This window comes from Sturnus vulgaris, chromosome 3 (assembly GCF_052056855.1).
Source record: "Sturnus vulgaris isolate bStuVul1 chromosome 3, bStuVul1.hap1, whole genome shotgun sequence".
NCBI lineage: Eukaryota > Metazoa > Chordata > Aves > Passeriformes > Sturnidae > Sturnus > Sturnus vulgaris.
The window spans coordinates 39,719,810-39,737,413 of record NC_142245.1 but is presented as its reverse complement, the minus strand read 5'-3'; the positions used below and the strand labels follow the sequence as shown (position 1 = coordinate 39,737,413).

At 35.7% G+C, this 17,604-nt stretch overlaps 1 protein-coding gene across 9 annotated transcripts in view; it reads right to left on the bottom strand.

Moving 5' to 3' along the window:
- The window catches only part of QKI (QKI, KH domain containing RNA binding), a 155,095-nt gene that overhangs the window by 74,623 nt on the left and 62,868 nt on the right, over positions 1-17,604 (bottom strand). For all 9 annotated transcript variants that reach the window (XR_015802298.1, XR_001403066.2, XM_088161412.1 and 6 more), the window contains exon 3: positions 17,113-17,229. Coding sequence is in view for 7 of the 9 variants with exons in the window: in XM_088161412.1 (XP_088017538.1) it covers positions 17,113-17,229 (117 nt within the window). In the remaining 2 variants the exon portion in view is untranslated. The remainder of the gene's footprint in view (positions 1-17,112; positions 17,230-17,604) is intronic.

Here is a 17,604-nt window from a genome sequence, read left to right as displayed (position 1 = left end):
GGTTTAGTGTATCCAAGGTCATCATAACTTGACTCTGCTAATACATGGAATTAAAGTTTGTTTCTAGATGGATTCTTTACATTTTCTCTAAGAGAAATCTCTATCACTCAAAATCTCATTTAAAGAAAATTCTTAGCTTTGAGGCACAGATATACCAAGGGCTAAGTGGTAAATTCTCCTTACTTTCTTTCACAGTAAATTTTGAAATTTTACACCTTAACCTCATTCTCAACTGCCCAAATGACTAAAAAAATGGATAGAAGGGATAAAGAACATCAATATCATTGGTATCTAGTTTTTAAGAATCTTAGGTAGCTGTGCTCAGAGTGACCTTACTAGAAAGAATACTTCAAATACCAGATGCACCAGGTACATTGTTATGCAGCCAAAAACTGGAAGTACAAATGTGAGACATACTCTATAGGTCCAAACCATAAATAAAATATCATTCACATTTTCAGTTTTTTAGCTGGTAATCCTACATAGACAGGAACTGAGCCTGCAGGAAATTATGATTCATTGTGTGCCTCTGCAATAAAACCAAGTTTTACGACATGCTTTCAGCAGGACTGTTTTCATCAGAAAGAAAAAAGCATGTTTAGCAGGTGTATATATATTTCAAATGACAAGTACCATCAACTCAGATTATAGGGAGAGATAGAGGGTCTGAATTTTCCTCAGTGGTACATAAACCCTGTCAACAGGATGCTTAACAATGTTCTTCTGGATGACTATTTGGAGAGCTGCAAGCTCTCAGCTTCTAGATTTTTCATGTCCTAAATCTTAGTGGTAGAAGAAAGTTAAACTTTTTTTCCAGAGTTACCAAGATAGTGAGCTTTCCCTATTTGACCAAGTGTGTAACTTAACACAATCGTTTTTCTCCAACTTTTTAGTGAAATCTGTGCAAAATTGTCCATGGAGTGAGTGCAAAAAATTAACATATTTGTCCATTGTAGCTGGCATTTCACAAATGGGAAAAACCTCACAAAATCTTAGACTGGAAAAAAGAATTCCCATTCAGTCTTAGACTTAGGAGCTTCACTCTGGAGCACAACCAGACACTCAGCAATTCCTCCCAAAATAAACTGCAAGTCCTACAAGAACAGTAAAGAACATAAAGAGAAAACATGATCGTCAAAAAGGGTCCAGGAAAGGCAATTGTAAAGTCCCATTCTTTTCCACATCTTAACACAGCATCTAATTTCAACACAGAAATTTTCCTCTCTTCAAGATCTGCACCTAGAGATTAACTGAAAATGTAGCAAATTAATATCTATTCAAAATTGGATAATTACAACATTATTTTAAAATTTTGCATGTGGAAATAAATTTCTCTAAAAGTGAATACAAGAAAGAGTTACTTAAAATTGTAACTGAACTACGTAACAAAGAAAATACTCAAAAAACGCTAACAAATTTTTTTCCACAAAATTTGCAAAGACAATGAAATGTAATCAGAAAAACTTAAGCAGAAAAATGTGACAGCCTTGCTGCATTTTCTTTACAGGGAACAAAAAGTACAGTTTGTCCATTTAAGACTGTTCATTCTGGAAGAACACACTCATTGCCTTTATTTGAGGCTGGGAATTTATACTGAATTCATGATGGTCTGAGGAAACCTTAACAAAGTGGCTTTGGGATTACAAAAACTGTGGTCTAAATCTACTAATCTGAATGCATGTCAAACTCGCATTCCATGGGTTTTTTTTACAGTGCAGAAAAAAGAAGTCTGGAAAAAACTGTTAAAGAAACAAACAGAGATAACTGCACTTCAAAACGCCACATCATAAAACACCTTATCAAGTTCTTATTTAATGCTTATCACTGTTTACTTGGCATGAAAGGGCTATTGTGTGGTGAGCAGGAACATATCTACATTTATTGACTTTATGAATTACCTACAGAAAACAAAACCAATAATCATGTAGCAACTTATTATTAAGCACAATAATTTAATTAATCAGTTAATATGCCCAGAAGAACATTTACTTTAAAATAAAAGCGGGCTAGTTAAAAAACATGCCAGTTATCATCTAAGATGGGTTTTCTAGTGATCCTTCTGTATACCATGATCAATTCACACAATTACAACTCTTTTTTTCTAAGCCTGACTTTTCACAGCACTTTGCTTGCAGCCTGTCATATCACAGTGTTCCACTACAAAATAAAATCTAGCTTTCTTCTCTTTAACAATGACACTCTGTTTAGGTTTCCAACAAAACACGAAAATCTTCCAAGTTTCCACACCTTAAAAATTCTTTTAAGTAACTGTTTTACCTGTAATGATTTTTTGTTTGTTTGTTTGTGTATGGTTATCTCTAAGACCAGTCATTACTGCTAACCATTCAGTATGTGCAATATGCCTTCTAAGCAAACTTTATTAATTGTGCCTAATTACTGCAGGCAATCACCCTTACTCTGCTTGTGACCTCTATTCACCTAACAGTTGAAGCTCTGAAGTTCTACTTGAATTACCATGCACTGCTGTATCCACTGAGCTCCTCAAAAGAATTTCGTGTACAGGCTTTAAAGCTGCTACAGTAATTACTCCTTTTCACTTACTGTTTCACATTTTTGGCCAAATTAGTCTAGCATCAAACATTCAGCTTTCACTCCAGAATAAAGCTGTTCAAGCTTGCTGAACACAGACCTTCCAAATTTCTCAAGAAAAGCAACCAACCCATTCCTTAATTTCTCTGGATGAATGAAATAAGAAACATTTAAGTATTACCATAACAATTTTATACCCTTTCTTACTGCCTACTGACATTGTTTGTGTATTTTTACTGTTAGAATATTCTTCAGCATTGGTATCTGAAATAAGCAAAGGCTGCCAAATCATCTGCATTAACTTCTTTGCTTTACTGCTTATTGTTATTTCTGTCAGATATGCAAAAAAGAGCTGCTACTTAGAAAAGTCCATCTCAGACTGCATTAGGAAACATGCTTCACGTACTCGAGTACAAAAACTCGGTCAGAAACTTTAAATTAAAAAAAAAAAAATCTGCCATGTAAGATATGTAAGATGCCACGTCATGATAAAATCAATTCTCAAAAACCACTGAAATAATAACCAATGGCAACAGATGCTTCACACAGAGGAATGAGAAGGAATAAGACTGAGCAAGCATTGTCCAAATATGCAGCTCTAACACTGCAGCAGTTGAGGTTTCTTTTTTCTGCTATTAGAGCTACTGTTATTAAACAGGATTCAAGAGTGACAAAGATTAAAAAATTATATAAAATAACCAAAGCTCACCATATACTACTACACCAAAAAAGACAAAACTCGTTTGTCTTTACTGTCACTAGGTTCATGAAAAAACAAAGCCGTCTCCAAACAGATGAAAATATCCTGTTCATTTTCTTCACCTCACGTTTTCTCCACCAGATAAACGAGAGCATTATCACTGTTTAATACAAGTTTTAATTGAGTACTGTCACTGGTGGGAAGAAAAGCGTGGAACCACTACTTTCCATATCAAACAAAGCAGGTAATTAACAGCTACTCTGGCACAATCCCTTATCACCAAAATACACAACACTGTTAAGTTCTCTCAATGCGAATGCTTTGCTTCAACAAAGGAAAGCTGATGTTTCAGGGTCACATTCGCTCCTTTAATATACAGGCATAAATTTACTGCTCAGTCAGACACCTATAATTAAACACAAGAAGAATATAATTCTAATATTCAGACAGGCTTGCATATGAGTGGGATATCTCCCCCTTTCAAGATGATTGCCTTTCATTTTTTAGTTTCAAGCAGCTACAGTTCACTTAGTTTTGATTACATAGCAATTAGATATGCAAATACAAGAGATCTAAAAAAATGCTTTTTCAAATGTCAGATTGTAAGCAATCAAGCTTATTCTTTTCTCCTGTACACAGAAGCTATTCATTAAATAGCTATTGTCTTAAAAACATTCCAATAGATTGCATTTATCAGTGTTTTAGAAGCAAAGGGAGTGCACATTACTCAGAACACCGCTCATCAGCAAACGAAATCGATCTTACAATTACTTTAATATATTCATGATAGTGGTTAACTAAGTTGAAACTAAGTATCATCTTCTTTGGGCCTTTTTCCCACAATTTTTCTTATCAATATCGAAATTCACTGCATCATCAAATTAACCAAAACTCATTTGCTTACATATTTAACGACAAATGTGATAGTAATAAATGTCACAGCTAAAAATCACTGAATTGTGAATATCAATATTTTTTCATCCTATATAGAAAATCGATTCTGAATTATTATCCATTATTTTTTCAATGTATCTTACAAAAACACTCATATAATGGAAGTCACTATGAAATAACGTGGTTAGTATACTTACATGGCAGGAACAGCCATTCTGGCACCTGTCCTTTTTCTTTTTCTCCCCTGAAGGCCCACAGATTCCTTCTAGTACAAACACAATTTCCCATGCATCTAAATCACATATAGGATCTTGGTTCTTTGTGATATATTTCACTTGGAAGCAGTCCACAGCTTGAGATCCACCAGTGGTGGGAAAGGATGTTTGGCAGCATCTCTGAAGAAATCAGGAAAGAGCAACTACTGCAAAACTACATGGACTGGTCTGTAAAATATTCTTATCCACAGCTAAGGACAACCACTGACAGTTTGAAAACTTGCTCCTGCAAAACTCTAAAACAAAAGAACAAAATGGGATGGAGACAGGGGTTGGTCGCTTGATTCTCTACAAGATCACAAAATCACCTCCAAGCTAACAGACGGGGGAAAAGGATCCCTGAAAGCGAGTCCATGTGTTCAGTGACTCAGCTGTGCAGAAATGTACACTAACAGGGGAAGCTGAAACAGTGCTTTCCTCAGGCTGAGCTTTCAAGCTTGGTAACTGAAGTAAATAAAATGTTTTCCTAGCTGATTCCACGATTACCAACCACCCTTCATGATGTCTCTCACAGGAGCACAGGTCCTTTTTCAAGGTCAGGAGAGCAACAAAAATTACAAGAGATGCCTGATTCAGAGGTTTGTTTAAAAACCTGAGAAAACAATTTTAGCCCTGCAGCCCAGCTGTAGGCCCCGAAACGTTCAAAGTCGGATCCAAGAAAGACCTGGAAAGGCTTTTTACAAGAACTGACATTTATAAGCTAGCAGATGAGTATTCATGTGACAAATAAATTGATATTGTGAGGGTCTTCAAATTTCCTTTTTTTAAATTTTCCCTGCCTTTAAATACTCAATGTGATTTTCCCTCCCCTTGTGATGCAGGCTCCTTATTTAATCAGCCAGGAAGGTAAAACTCATTGCCTGTGAGCTTGCTGCTGTTGCCCATGCAATGTTTATACTCCTTCTGTTGCTTCTTCCCTAAGGGTCACTATAAACAACTGTTTGAGCAGCAAACATAACCTGTGTATTTGAACTCCTACCCACTACAGCCTAACATAAAAAATGATACAGTTGACAGGGGAACCTGAATAATTCCCTCCCAGTAGTGCCCCTGCCAACACTCCCTCTCCGAGAAGACACTGGGAAAATCCTGTATCTACTACTGAGAAATACCAGGATCCAAAAAGAACACTGAAAATGCCACATTCCTGCCAATTTCTGCTTCTGGCAAGACTGGTGATACAGCATTGTCCAATCAAATTTACAATACTTAATACTCCAACTTGCAGAAACAGCCAGTTGCAGGTGAGTTTAACAGGAAAACAAGAAATGTGCCAAGTATGACTTACTCAAAATCATCACACATTATTCTACCTGGTAGATTCTTGTACTATAAGTCATGAACCATATACTTGACTGCAAGTAAGAGGTCTGAAACCTGCAATAACCAAATCAGACTTCCATAAGAGCCAAAACACATAGTCAATAGTAAATGTGTTTTCCTCTTGGAAATGTTTCTGCAGGAGTATATAGACAAGGCAAAATCTTCTATATATCTGATTTTTCTTAGAAATGCAGAACTGTGGGGGGGGTTTTGTTGTTGTTTGTTTGTTTTTGTGGGGTTTTTTTTGTTGTTGTTGTTTTTGGGGTTTTTTTAGGAGGGCTTATTTTACTACCAAATGAACTATTCCAAACAGGTGCACTTCAAACTAAATTGAACTTATCATTTGAAAGGCAGGATACTGAAAAATTCCACTAGTCAGGCTGCAAAAAGCAATTTTGGTATTTGCAGTATCCTTGTGTCCTCACTGCATACTAATTCCCAGAGTAGCTTCAGTATTTCAAACCATATAACTTTAAAATATATCCCTTATTTTGGTTTGTAATACAGCTTATTTTAAGACCTTTTCTGATTCATGCTGTTGTGAGTCAAAGTGAGCCAAGAGATTTAAGTTCTAGGTCTTTTTGTAAGTCAAAATTTAAGTCAACATTCAATTCCATCATTGCCAACTTGAAACATAGGAGTATCTCACAGACACCTCAAAGACTGCTTGGTCATTTATCGATCATTTACTGGATGAAAAATGACCACAACATACTTGATCAACACAGAAAAATCTCTATTTCTCTGTATAAAATTTAATTTTAAATCTAAAATTTGTCAACTACTAGGTTTTAGTTCTTGAAACTATGTATCAGTAACAGTATATTTCACAAATTCAGCAAGCCAGTTAAAATATCTCCCAAGACCCCCACTAGCCTAAAAATTAAATTCCCTTGAATATATATGGTTGTAAATATGGGAACATTTGAAATAAACAGCTCAGAATTTTAAGTGGCTCCAAAACGATTTCATCAAGTGGATCAATTAAGAAGTCAGGTATTTCAGGTGGATTCAGTCAGCTAAATGTGGTTTTCAATTCTTTATCACTCTGCCACAGAAGCATTAATTGTTTCTATGTGGCTGCAGGACTGAACAGTCCAGATAAACATTTATAAAAATACTCCCAAGAGCCCATAAGCAGTGGCAGAGCTGTTATTAATTATGTTATGGGTCTCATCTTTCAGAAAACTATTTCTTTCTTTCAAGATAAACTTGCCATTGCTAAGCTGAAGTTCACAGCAACTTTACCACAGAATGGACCCAGTGCTGTCACTACTTCACTAACACAGTCTTAAAAAAAAAAATCCAACAAAGAAATCACCACAATACCAATATTGAAGAAAATTATTTCAAAAAAAACCCCTCCAGATTGTTAAATAATCCCATAGTAGAACATCCAATTCCATGAAACTCAGACCTCAGTGGAAATAATCATATCAACCTTGTGCTACAGCACATGATCACAGAACACTAAAGAAAGATTAGGAAGGAAGTAACACGTCAGATTTGCCAGACAGAAAAAAAAAAAAAAAGGTGTAATAATTTACAGAAGTATTTGCATCCAAACATTTAAATTATATGCACTCACTGCCCACATGCCAGATTAAAGGCACTCAATCCAAAGGCTGTTCTTTGCTCTCGATGAAAAATCCCTTTCATTTGTGCATGCAAAAATACCACTAGCACACTTGTAAAATGATGTATAAAAGAAAGGACACTTGGGTTCATAATTGCATCACCTATTTTTAGTTGTGCCAGGAATCAAAAAGGTTTCAGGAATTCTAGTTGAGATACTAATTAATCTTAAGCTTTTATTTCTACTCATTCCTCATATCACACCTAAAATTTACCTACAGAAACCTCTAGCCAAGTGTGAGAGCAACTTTGCTATCTACTCTCCAACACCTCTTCAAAAGCTACTGCACTCAAGAGTTCATGTTCCAGCAACTTTAAGGCAAGCAAAGTGGTGAATTTGCATTATCACCTTGATTCTCAGGAAATAATTTTCTTCATATATTTCTGCTGTTGGATTTTTTTCTTCCCATTCAGATAGTCTCATGCATACTAAATAATTTAAACTGTTAGTAGCATTACAAGTGTGTCATTATTTCCTTCTGCCTCGTGTAATCTTCTTTGAAGGTATTACTCAGATTCCCCAGTTACAACTCTGTTTTTAAACACCAGTGTTTATACCATTTGCTACCATACTGCAAATATATAAAGTGTTGCTAGAAACCAAAATTCAGTTTAGTGCACTTTCATGTCATATAATTGCATTTTCAGAGAATAAATGAAGAACTATAGAAATTAGCCTTCATTTTATTACAATAATTTATAAAGCACGTGACCAATGAGAAGGAGGTACTCAAGCACCAAGATGGAAAAAGATAGCCAGAGAAGATTTCTAGAGAGTACTAAGAGGAACCTTATGTCAAATTAAGGAAAATTAATATAAGTTATGAAACAAGGGAGAAAGAAATGAAAGAGGGAAGGGAAAAAAAACCCAGAAAAGGTCACCTAGGTTCAAAGTAGCAGGAGCATTAGGAAGGAGGAAGGGAAGAAGAGAGGAAAGGAGGGAGAGACTCAGGCTCCCTGGGGAAAGTGGTCACAGCATCAAGCCTGACAGAGTTCAGGAAGCATTTGGACAATAGTCCTGGGCACACTGTGTGATTCTTGGGGTGTCCTATGCAGGGCCAGGGGCTGCACTCAATGATCCTGAAAGGTCCCTGCCAACTCAGTACATTCTATGATTCTATGTAAGACTCAGTAAGAAAAAGAAAATATGTAGCTTTTGCTGTGAAAATGTAACTGCTCCATAAATTATTTTGGGTTACTTTCCACAGTACTATATGTATGTTCATTCCCCACAAACTTTAGTCTTTCACAGATCAAAACATCCTATCCTGGTGTTTCCCAGCACCATGTGTCAAATTGTTGTCATTTTTATACTGACTAGCCATCTCCTCCCTGTACTGATTCCATCCATTCTTATAAAATTGTGTACATAATTCTGTTTATGAAACCAACCAATAATTTGATATTCCCACTTTTTTCTTACAGCCAGAGTTTTCCTGTTACTTCAGCTGCCAATTAAACCATTCTGTCAGGCCCATGTAAGCTACTGCCTGAATGCAGTCACTGTTTTGCAGATCTTTCAACACTCAACACCAGCCTTAATGTCTTCTTCATTTCAAGTTATTACGGTTAGGACAAGATTTTGTTTGTCTTGTAGGAATATAGTGCTGAATTTACTTATGAGTCAAATTACACTCAAGAATCACTAACATCAACAAATGCATCGAGAAAGCATAAATTCCGTGTGTTATGTTTATTCCATGGCAAGACTGTAGCACTTGAATCAGATAATTTACACTGAATATCAGATTCTACTAAGTTAAACAGTCTCCAAGCACTGCTTGGAATGTTCTACTACCATAAGAGTAACAAGTTCTCTCTAACAGAAAAACAGATTTGTGTACTTGGCCTTACAAAACATTTAAATAAGCTTTCATCTTTTCATGCATATACTTAGCAGACACTTTAAACAAAACTATTTTGAGTTCTAAGCAAATTTCTTAAGATATATTCAGTGTGCATGCACTTCGGTGAGTCCTGTATTTATCAAAAACATTCCCCATTTACTGCCCAAAGAGGTGTTAAAAACCCTAAAAAAAATCAGAAGACAGAAGCTGCTAATTACTCTCATGAAAGGTTAACAAAAAATGTCCAACCATCTGTCAATAAATGCCTCCCTCTACCTTAAAAGTGTAAAGACTAACAACAAAATATTGCAGTTATACCTTGATAAACTCTAAAGTGAAGATACTGTCACATCCTTATTAACATCTACACGGCCACCTGAATTTCATTCATAATGTATGGTACCTACATAGCATAAGTGTAGCCTATGATTAACAAGATCCATATTTCAATCCAAACCTAGGCATGACAAAGGCTAATACTAAGCCAGAAAACCTAAGTCACCATGTATAAACAAGTTTAAAAGGCAAAATGATCACTCATTTTAGGAATTACACTTTGTGATTGTTATACAGTTGGCAAGGAATCCAGTACCTTGCTTCAATGAAACAGATTACTTGTCTCTATCTGGAAAACAATAAAATAGCACGAAGTCAAATATCTTCTAGATATTCAATTAGTAATTTAAGTATTTGGTTACTAGCAATAGTGGTATCTTATTTTGTGCTTACTTTTACTCCATGTTAAAGAGCCTTCCTATCAGTCTCAATAAAATTGCTAAATAAGACCCTGAGGAGCCATATCCACTATGGTAAACAACCACCTGCCTGTATTCTGCCTGCCTAAAGAAGCCACCTAAAAAATTAGGAGAACCAATAACTGCCAGGAACTGACAGCTACTCAGGAATCACACAGGCATGCTGAATTCCCCCCTGAAACAAGCAGCTCTAACTCCATCCCCACATTTAAGTAGGCTCAATCTTCATGCAGGCACAAGAAAATTCCCACAAGCCTTAAACTAAGTATGGCCTTTCCCACACATAACTGCAAGCACAGTTGCATAATACTAAACAAACACTCTGAAAACACAAAACTGAATACAAATTATTTCTGGTAAGCAAGATTATCACAGCATTAAATCTTAAGAAAGTTAGAAATGTTAGCAAGAAAAAAGTTTCAGGTTACAGTAGATTTTCATTATTTAAACCGTGATTCACTACTTTGCTAGACAAAGTAAAATGCAGATAAATGTTTGCAGACAATTCCGTCAGCATCTCAAAACAATTCTGTGTGCAGTGTCTTCCAAGCCTTTCAAAACTTCTATTCAAATACGAGAGACAAACTGCTGTGAGCTGAAACCTGGTCAACCTTTCAGAACACAATTAACACTCTGTGCTTCCCACCTCACAAAAGCTTAGGAGTAATTCTGCAGAAAGAGAATTTCTGCCATGCTACAGGATGAGTCAATTCCCTTTCAACAGACAAAGCATTTTAATTCATAAACCAGACTTGTTTATATACAGCTGTTCAGGCAATGATTCAGGATTCCCTTGATATACTCTTTTCCACTACACTTCATGCTACTTTTCTCCCGTTTCAAAAGAATCTAGATTCACTCACTGCTTGCTTATAAGGTTTTGGGTTTTTTTCCCTCACAGGGAACTGACAGAAAGACAAATATAAAGAAAGCATAATACAAGCTGATTTCAACTAGCAGGGCTTTGATGACACTTCTGCAGTCTACAGTTTCCAGTGTACTTAATGGCATTAAAAAGAAGTATTTTGTTAAAGTCAGTTATTTCCATATTTAATTAGCTCAATAACAAATTTAACTGCTCTCAGAACAAAATGACATATAATGAATTTTTGATAGCAAAGTTAATAATAGTCAAAGGCTTCTGCTACTTTTCACACTACATAGGAAAACCCATGTCTTAGCAGCGTTAAAATCTGCAACTTTGTATTGAGCTCATGTAGAAATATATCCAATATACACGGTATAAATTCGGTATGCAGCCAATAAAGGGCAAAAGTATGTACGAAATAAACCATCCAAAAGATGCATTGCATCAGATACGTATCAGTAATTTTTTCTGAAAGACTAATATTGCCTTGTAATAATTTTTAAGGTCCTCAGGCACTTAATTTTTTTCCCTTCAAAATAAAACCATTCTACTCTTGAAAGTAAGAGCATTCCCCTGGCTGCTATGAAAATACTCTTGAAATAAATTACTTCAAATAAGAAGCATTTGTCAAATCTTATATAAAATTTCAGAAAAATGTTCTCTTCTTGTAAAATCTGCATTCCCATACATAACTATGCTAAGTTGTGCTGGCATTCTTCACTACTGTCATTGTGAACTGAACATTTTTTACTTAAAGGAAAGACAGATGAGGGTAAGATTCCAAAGATAATACTCTAGAAACTCTGGAGTACAAAACCCCCATGAACAGGCTTAAAAGGGGTTTGCTGTCAGTGAGAAATAACATTTATTACCTTCACCACTGTCTAGTAAAAAGAATTTGAAAGAATTAAAAATTCACTAATCCTTACCATTTAATTATATAATTAAATATGCAATTTGGTAAGAAGACTTTTTTTTCTGTGTGTTTATTTTTTGTCTATGCTATTAGCTAATAGTGTAAACTCTTGAAAGCATCACTGGCTCAAATATTACCAGGGATATAACTTGAGAGACCTCTGATTTGTCTGTGATAAGGGAAAAAAGCCATGCTTTAACAACTCTTAAATAAAAATAATAATAATAAAATCCAGCTTTACAATTCCCCCTGTATTCAAAATAGCTAGTTACAAATGAAGGCTTTGAAACTGGAACAGAAAAGTACATTTTCTAAAGTACTCACTACTGAAAAAAAGTATTTGCTTACAAGCAACCAAAAATATTTTCAGCACACCTTATGTTTTACAATTAACCTCTAGCAAGGCAAAACAGTATCGACCAACAAGTATATTCTTAAACATTTGTATTAAAACAGCAGTTGTGATACAGTGAATATCTAAGTTTACATTAATACATTTTTGTTCACAGTTAGGTTAAAAATAAAAGGCCAGTTATTGCAATAGTCAAAAATTAAGCATGAAAAAAGCCTCCCAGGCCTGATCAGTTTGAGAAATTGAATTTAATCAAGACACACATGCTTAGGAAAACATGTGTTCAAAGGAAATGTCATTGTAGAAGATGCTGAAGTTTGCTGTTCCCAGGGTAGTATCTTAAACACTTAATTCTGAACAAGTAATTTTCTATTCTGAGTTTCTAACCTGAATTCAGGACACACACTGTATAAGCCACTTCTCAATCTTAGCTAAGGACTCTGCTCATACAATGGCTTCTAATGAATAACCACAGAAGTGAAGACAATTCAAACGAAGTAGCAGTCAAACCCTTGCAGCATTGATTTGCAACAGAAATTAACAAAGCAGAACCCAGCATCTCAAACATGCTCAGCTGCTCCACACTGTCTCAGTCCTAGAGGTCAATTTTAATAAACAGAATACTTAAGGATGGATGTCAACAAGGGATTCTCTGCTAGTTATAGTTATAAATGTATAGTAAGTATCTGACCTGCCTCCAGAAACTCCACCAGCATTGTCAGATTTTACTTTTTTGGTTTTTTTTTTAATAAAAAGACAGTCATGCTAGCCATGCATTATGAATATGAAATTGCTTTCACTTTCACATGTCTCTGTCCCCAGTCATTTAAAGATTTTTTTCCCCTAATATTCCTAAAGGTACTGACAAAAAGTGAAACTCCCAACCTTTGCAACTAGTTACAGAATTTTTCTAAGCTGCCATTCCAAACCACTATTTGCCAACACAAGCACACGTGATTGTCAAACACCACTGGCACGCTTTTGTGTAGAGACACGTGTTGGAGGCAACAGGCCTCAGCCAAGCAATTTATTCCCGGAATACAAGATCAATGACGGCTGGTCAGCCTTCCATTTTGAAATGCATAACAACTTCATTTCCTCCCACATGCTAAATATATTCCATTTCAGCATGCATGTCAGCACCAGAATGTTATGATTTGTTCACACGTAGTACTTTCCATAGACTATTAAAAGCTAAGCATATTATAATTAAGGTGGCAATAGCAGGGCTTGCTCAACAAGACAGTACAATGTATTATCTGATGTCACTAACATACTTTATTAGCTAAACAGAATGCTTAAGCCTTTTAATTGGAAAACAAAGTTTATCAAGTGATAAAGCCTAAAAGGTAAAAAAAAATTACAAATATATAATATTATACAGAATTTGATAAAATATCCTGATCACAACACAGATAAATTTTTCCTGTCTGGTGTTTTCCTCAAACTTTGTGCGGGTACCAAGGTCTGGGTTTTTCTAATTACTTTTTAGCCAAACTATAAAAACCGAAAAATTGAGTTTGAAGAAATGCAATTATCTATTTACTGTAACAACTCTGCACAAGTCAAAGGTGAAGACTGGTTCTAACTGAGAGCATGTCTTTCATGAAACCTTATGTTTCTGCTTGCAAGGTGAACAGGATTGTAGGAATAAGTAAGCTGGAACAAGTAGGTCAGAAACCATGAATCAGTTCAAATCATCTAACACAGAATGAAGTGCAACAGACTTAAAGCTGCTACAGAGGATGAAGGCACAGAGTTCTTCACATTTAGAACTGCATAGCTGTCTGCCCTTCTATCTGAAACTACCAATTGTAAGAAAAAATTCTGTGTATCATGAGATAGCTTTCTCATGAAGTAAAAATGAATGATGCTCCCTCATCACACACTGTTCTAGGGGAGATTCTTCTCTAAAAGTAGAAAGAAATGGGAAAAAAAAACCAAAAAACAATAGAGTTGACCAAGGCTGCCACAAGTCAGTAGTCTGATGCTGTTAGGCTTCACACCCCTTTAAAGTAAGATAATGGCAATGTGCTATAGAGCACAGGGCTGATTCCCAAATGCGTTTTTTAAGTCAGGGGGGATGTAAAAAAAACGATTTTCTTATTCATCATTTGGTAGTCATCACTATAAGCTTTCTTTAACTGGTATGCAAGTTTTCTTCTCTACCTAATGAAAGGTGCATTCAGACTATGGAAAAAAATGCCTTGGTCTTAATAAAGTTACACATTCATTAGCTTTTGATGAATGCCTACAACCCCTTTCCCCTCCCCAATAATCTCCTTCAAGTACCCCTAGGCTCTAATCACAGTATTCTCAGTAATTAAGGTTTTGATTTTAAATTTGTTGAAAGCTGCCTAGAGAGATGTTCTGATTACCAGCTGAGCCTCAAATACAAACGATTTGAGGATTTCTCCTGCTTTCTGGGGAGAATCTGTCAGCAAGTTTCAAGATGTGATGTCAGTTCAAGTGTTTTGGTCACATGACAAGGATTCCTAATTCATGACTTCTTTCATAGGACCACACAGTAAAGCAAAATTCTCCTCAGAGTGTACCTGGATGGCTTATTTTCCAGCATGTCAGTCTTTGTGTTTTCTCCTGGATTCTGCAACCACTAGCAAGGCAGGAAAAGTACATGGACAACTTATTCAAGTATTTAGTACAATGCAGCTGTCACACAGGATCGACACTGCTTTACTAATTATTCCTTCCCACAACCAATAAACCTTCTTTTATAATTAGCACTGGGAAATCGGGTTTGAAGGTATAAATTATACTCACAAAATACACATAAATATCAACCTGCATTTCTTATCTCCTCCAAATTTTAAAACTATTCAGAGAAAAATACCGCAAATACTGACTTTTCTAAACAACGCTGACTCTAGAGAAAAGAAAGGGTTTTAAAAAACAATTAGTGCATCCTAACCTGCCATAAAAAAAACAGCATTACTTCTATATTTTATACTTTGATGTTCATTAGCATTTTGAAGTACAATCGGCAAAGAGAGAAGCCATGTGAGAAAATGAAAAAAGGTGGTTAACATTAAATGCACTGCAAGACCAGGGAGTTCATCTGTAAGTATAATTCGTTAGGAAAAGAGGCAACAGTCTAAAGCAAGAAGTGTACTTGTGCCCAGACTGACAGAAATCACTCATTTTTTCTTTTGTCTGTGACTGCCATGTCTTAAATCAGCTTCCAAATAATTATTTTTACAAGAAACATCTTACTGGTGTGCATCATAATTCCTACGTCATCAACAGTGGTATAGCACCAGAAACTTTGCTCTGAAAAATGTAAACTAATGACCAATACAAAGAACCTCAGGAGAGCAAATGAACTGAAAATATTAAGAAGGGATGGCATGAAAATCAGTTTTCTGAAGAAAATTATTTGGTACTCAACACTGGTTTATAACCTATATTATGCTGTTGGGTATCCAAATACATTATAATATGATATCATTCTAATACCTTCTACATTAATTACAGTATTATCTCATGAAATTATCAATGGTAAAGTATTTTATGTTTAAAAATTATGAGAGAACCAACTTCGAAGTTGCAGTGTGCATTCAAGTGCTGACTGGATCAATTTCCAGTTTTTAATGTGTACAAAGTTTTATCTGATCTGTCATACTTGTCCTTGTTGAAGGTAGTTTTCTTTTCTTACTAAACTTAAAAAAAACAGGTGACTCACTCAGGTGGTCTCAGTTTTTCTAATATTTTTCTTAAATACAAAACTCCAGTAACTCCCACTGCCTATTCTTCTGTGAATCATCAAAAAATACCATTTAAAAAAAAAAAAAAAAGACTATTTCCCTTATGGAGGATAGGCGAAATCAGTCCAAAAATACCTCCCCAGAGAGTAAACGTGCCCAAGCTGTCGAAGAGATGACTCCTCACAGGACAGGACAGGTTTTGAAGCACGGTGGGAGGAGGACACTACACCTAGCAGCCACCTGGACACGGTGACTCTGCCTGAGGAGGCAACCTCCATCACTCTGTGATTCTCTAACAGACATTTCACAAACTCCAAAACCTACAACAATGGTAGAATAAGACAAAGACAGTGATAGTATTACAGCAGATTATGAAAACAAGAGACATTAAATGGAATTTGAAGGTAACACATTTATAAGCTTTAGGAAGGAAGAGATGTTTAACAGGGTAGACATTAACTTTCTATTGTAATTCTTACGTACTACATATGTATCAATATAATGCATTATGTGGCTGATCATGTAAGGGAAAAGAGCGGGGGATTCCTCCTAAAAAAAGAACCAAAAGAAACTGTATTTCTGGGAAATATTCAAAACTACAGTGGAGATGTTGGTGTAACTTCAGCAGCAGTAGCTACAGGGAAATAGCCAAAAAATAGACGTAGAAAAACAGAGTTACCATGAGAGCAACGTGACATTCAGGATGGCTCTATCACACAGTTTCCCTATTTGCATGGGCAGAGCATGCATATTACAGGACAAGGCAAGAACAGCCCTAGTTACTTTGCAACTCCACCTGAACACAAAATAAAACCAGAAACACAGTGCCTTTTGATTCACTCAGACAGAAGTGACTGCCAGAAATACATTTAATTCTTCTTTTTTTTCCAATCCACATTTCATGCACAAATCATTCCTTTGGTCATTCAATACAAGAAAGCTATTAATAAGACCTTTGAGGTTAACAGCTCCTTCCTAGAAAAACACAATTTCAATTTTTACCTTTACCTTGTGAAATGTGACACAATTGTAAGCTAATTATTACTTAAGAATACTTTATAATTGCTAGTTACACTCCCAGTTGCAGAATTATGGAGCACGTACATTTTACTTCCTCAGGACAGCCTGTGTTATTTACTAAGTCTGTGTAAGACACTAGATAACAAAAAAGCATAATAGTAACAACACAACAAGTAAGAATGAGAGACATGAGCTTATCCTCCATTAGAAAACATAATTATGCATCTGAAACTACACTGTCCTTCAAGACCTTACCTTCTTTTTGTCCCTCATTGAGCCCTTCCCTCGGACCATTATCTTGCATCCTGTTTCTGCCTCAAGCTGCTTAGCTGTTAGTCCTCTGGGCCCAAGGATTCTTCCAACAAAGTTAAACTGAAAGAAAAAAAAAGTCATTTATATAAAATCAAGTAAAGATAATTCATTAAAAATTTAACAAGATGTATACCTATGTCTAAAAGTATCAAGTGTTGAATGGCTGTTTAGGACAGCACACTAAATACCTGAGGTTGAAAAATGAGTTAGGTACATTTTTCATACATTAAGTGACCCTAGCTTTGAGATACAAGTTTCAGGTGAAACTAGGTCTTTCAGATGCAACATCAGGTAGTCTACATCAGCGATGGTCCTGATTTCCTCCTTCATTAAGTTGTGCAAGTTCTTACAGAAACTCCAAGCTGCTCTCCCTCACCACCATGTCCAGCCATGTTCATGTCTAAGCCAACAAGGTGCACCATGGCAAGGAAACAC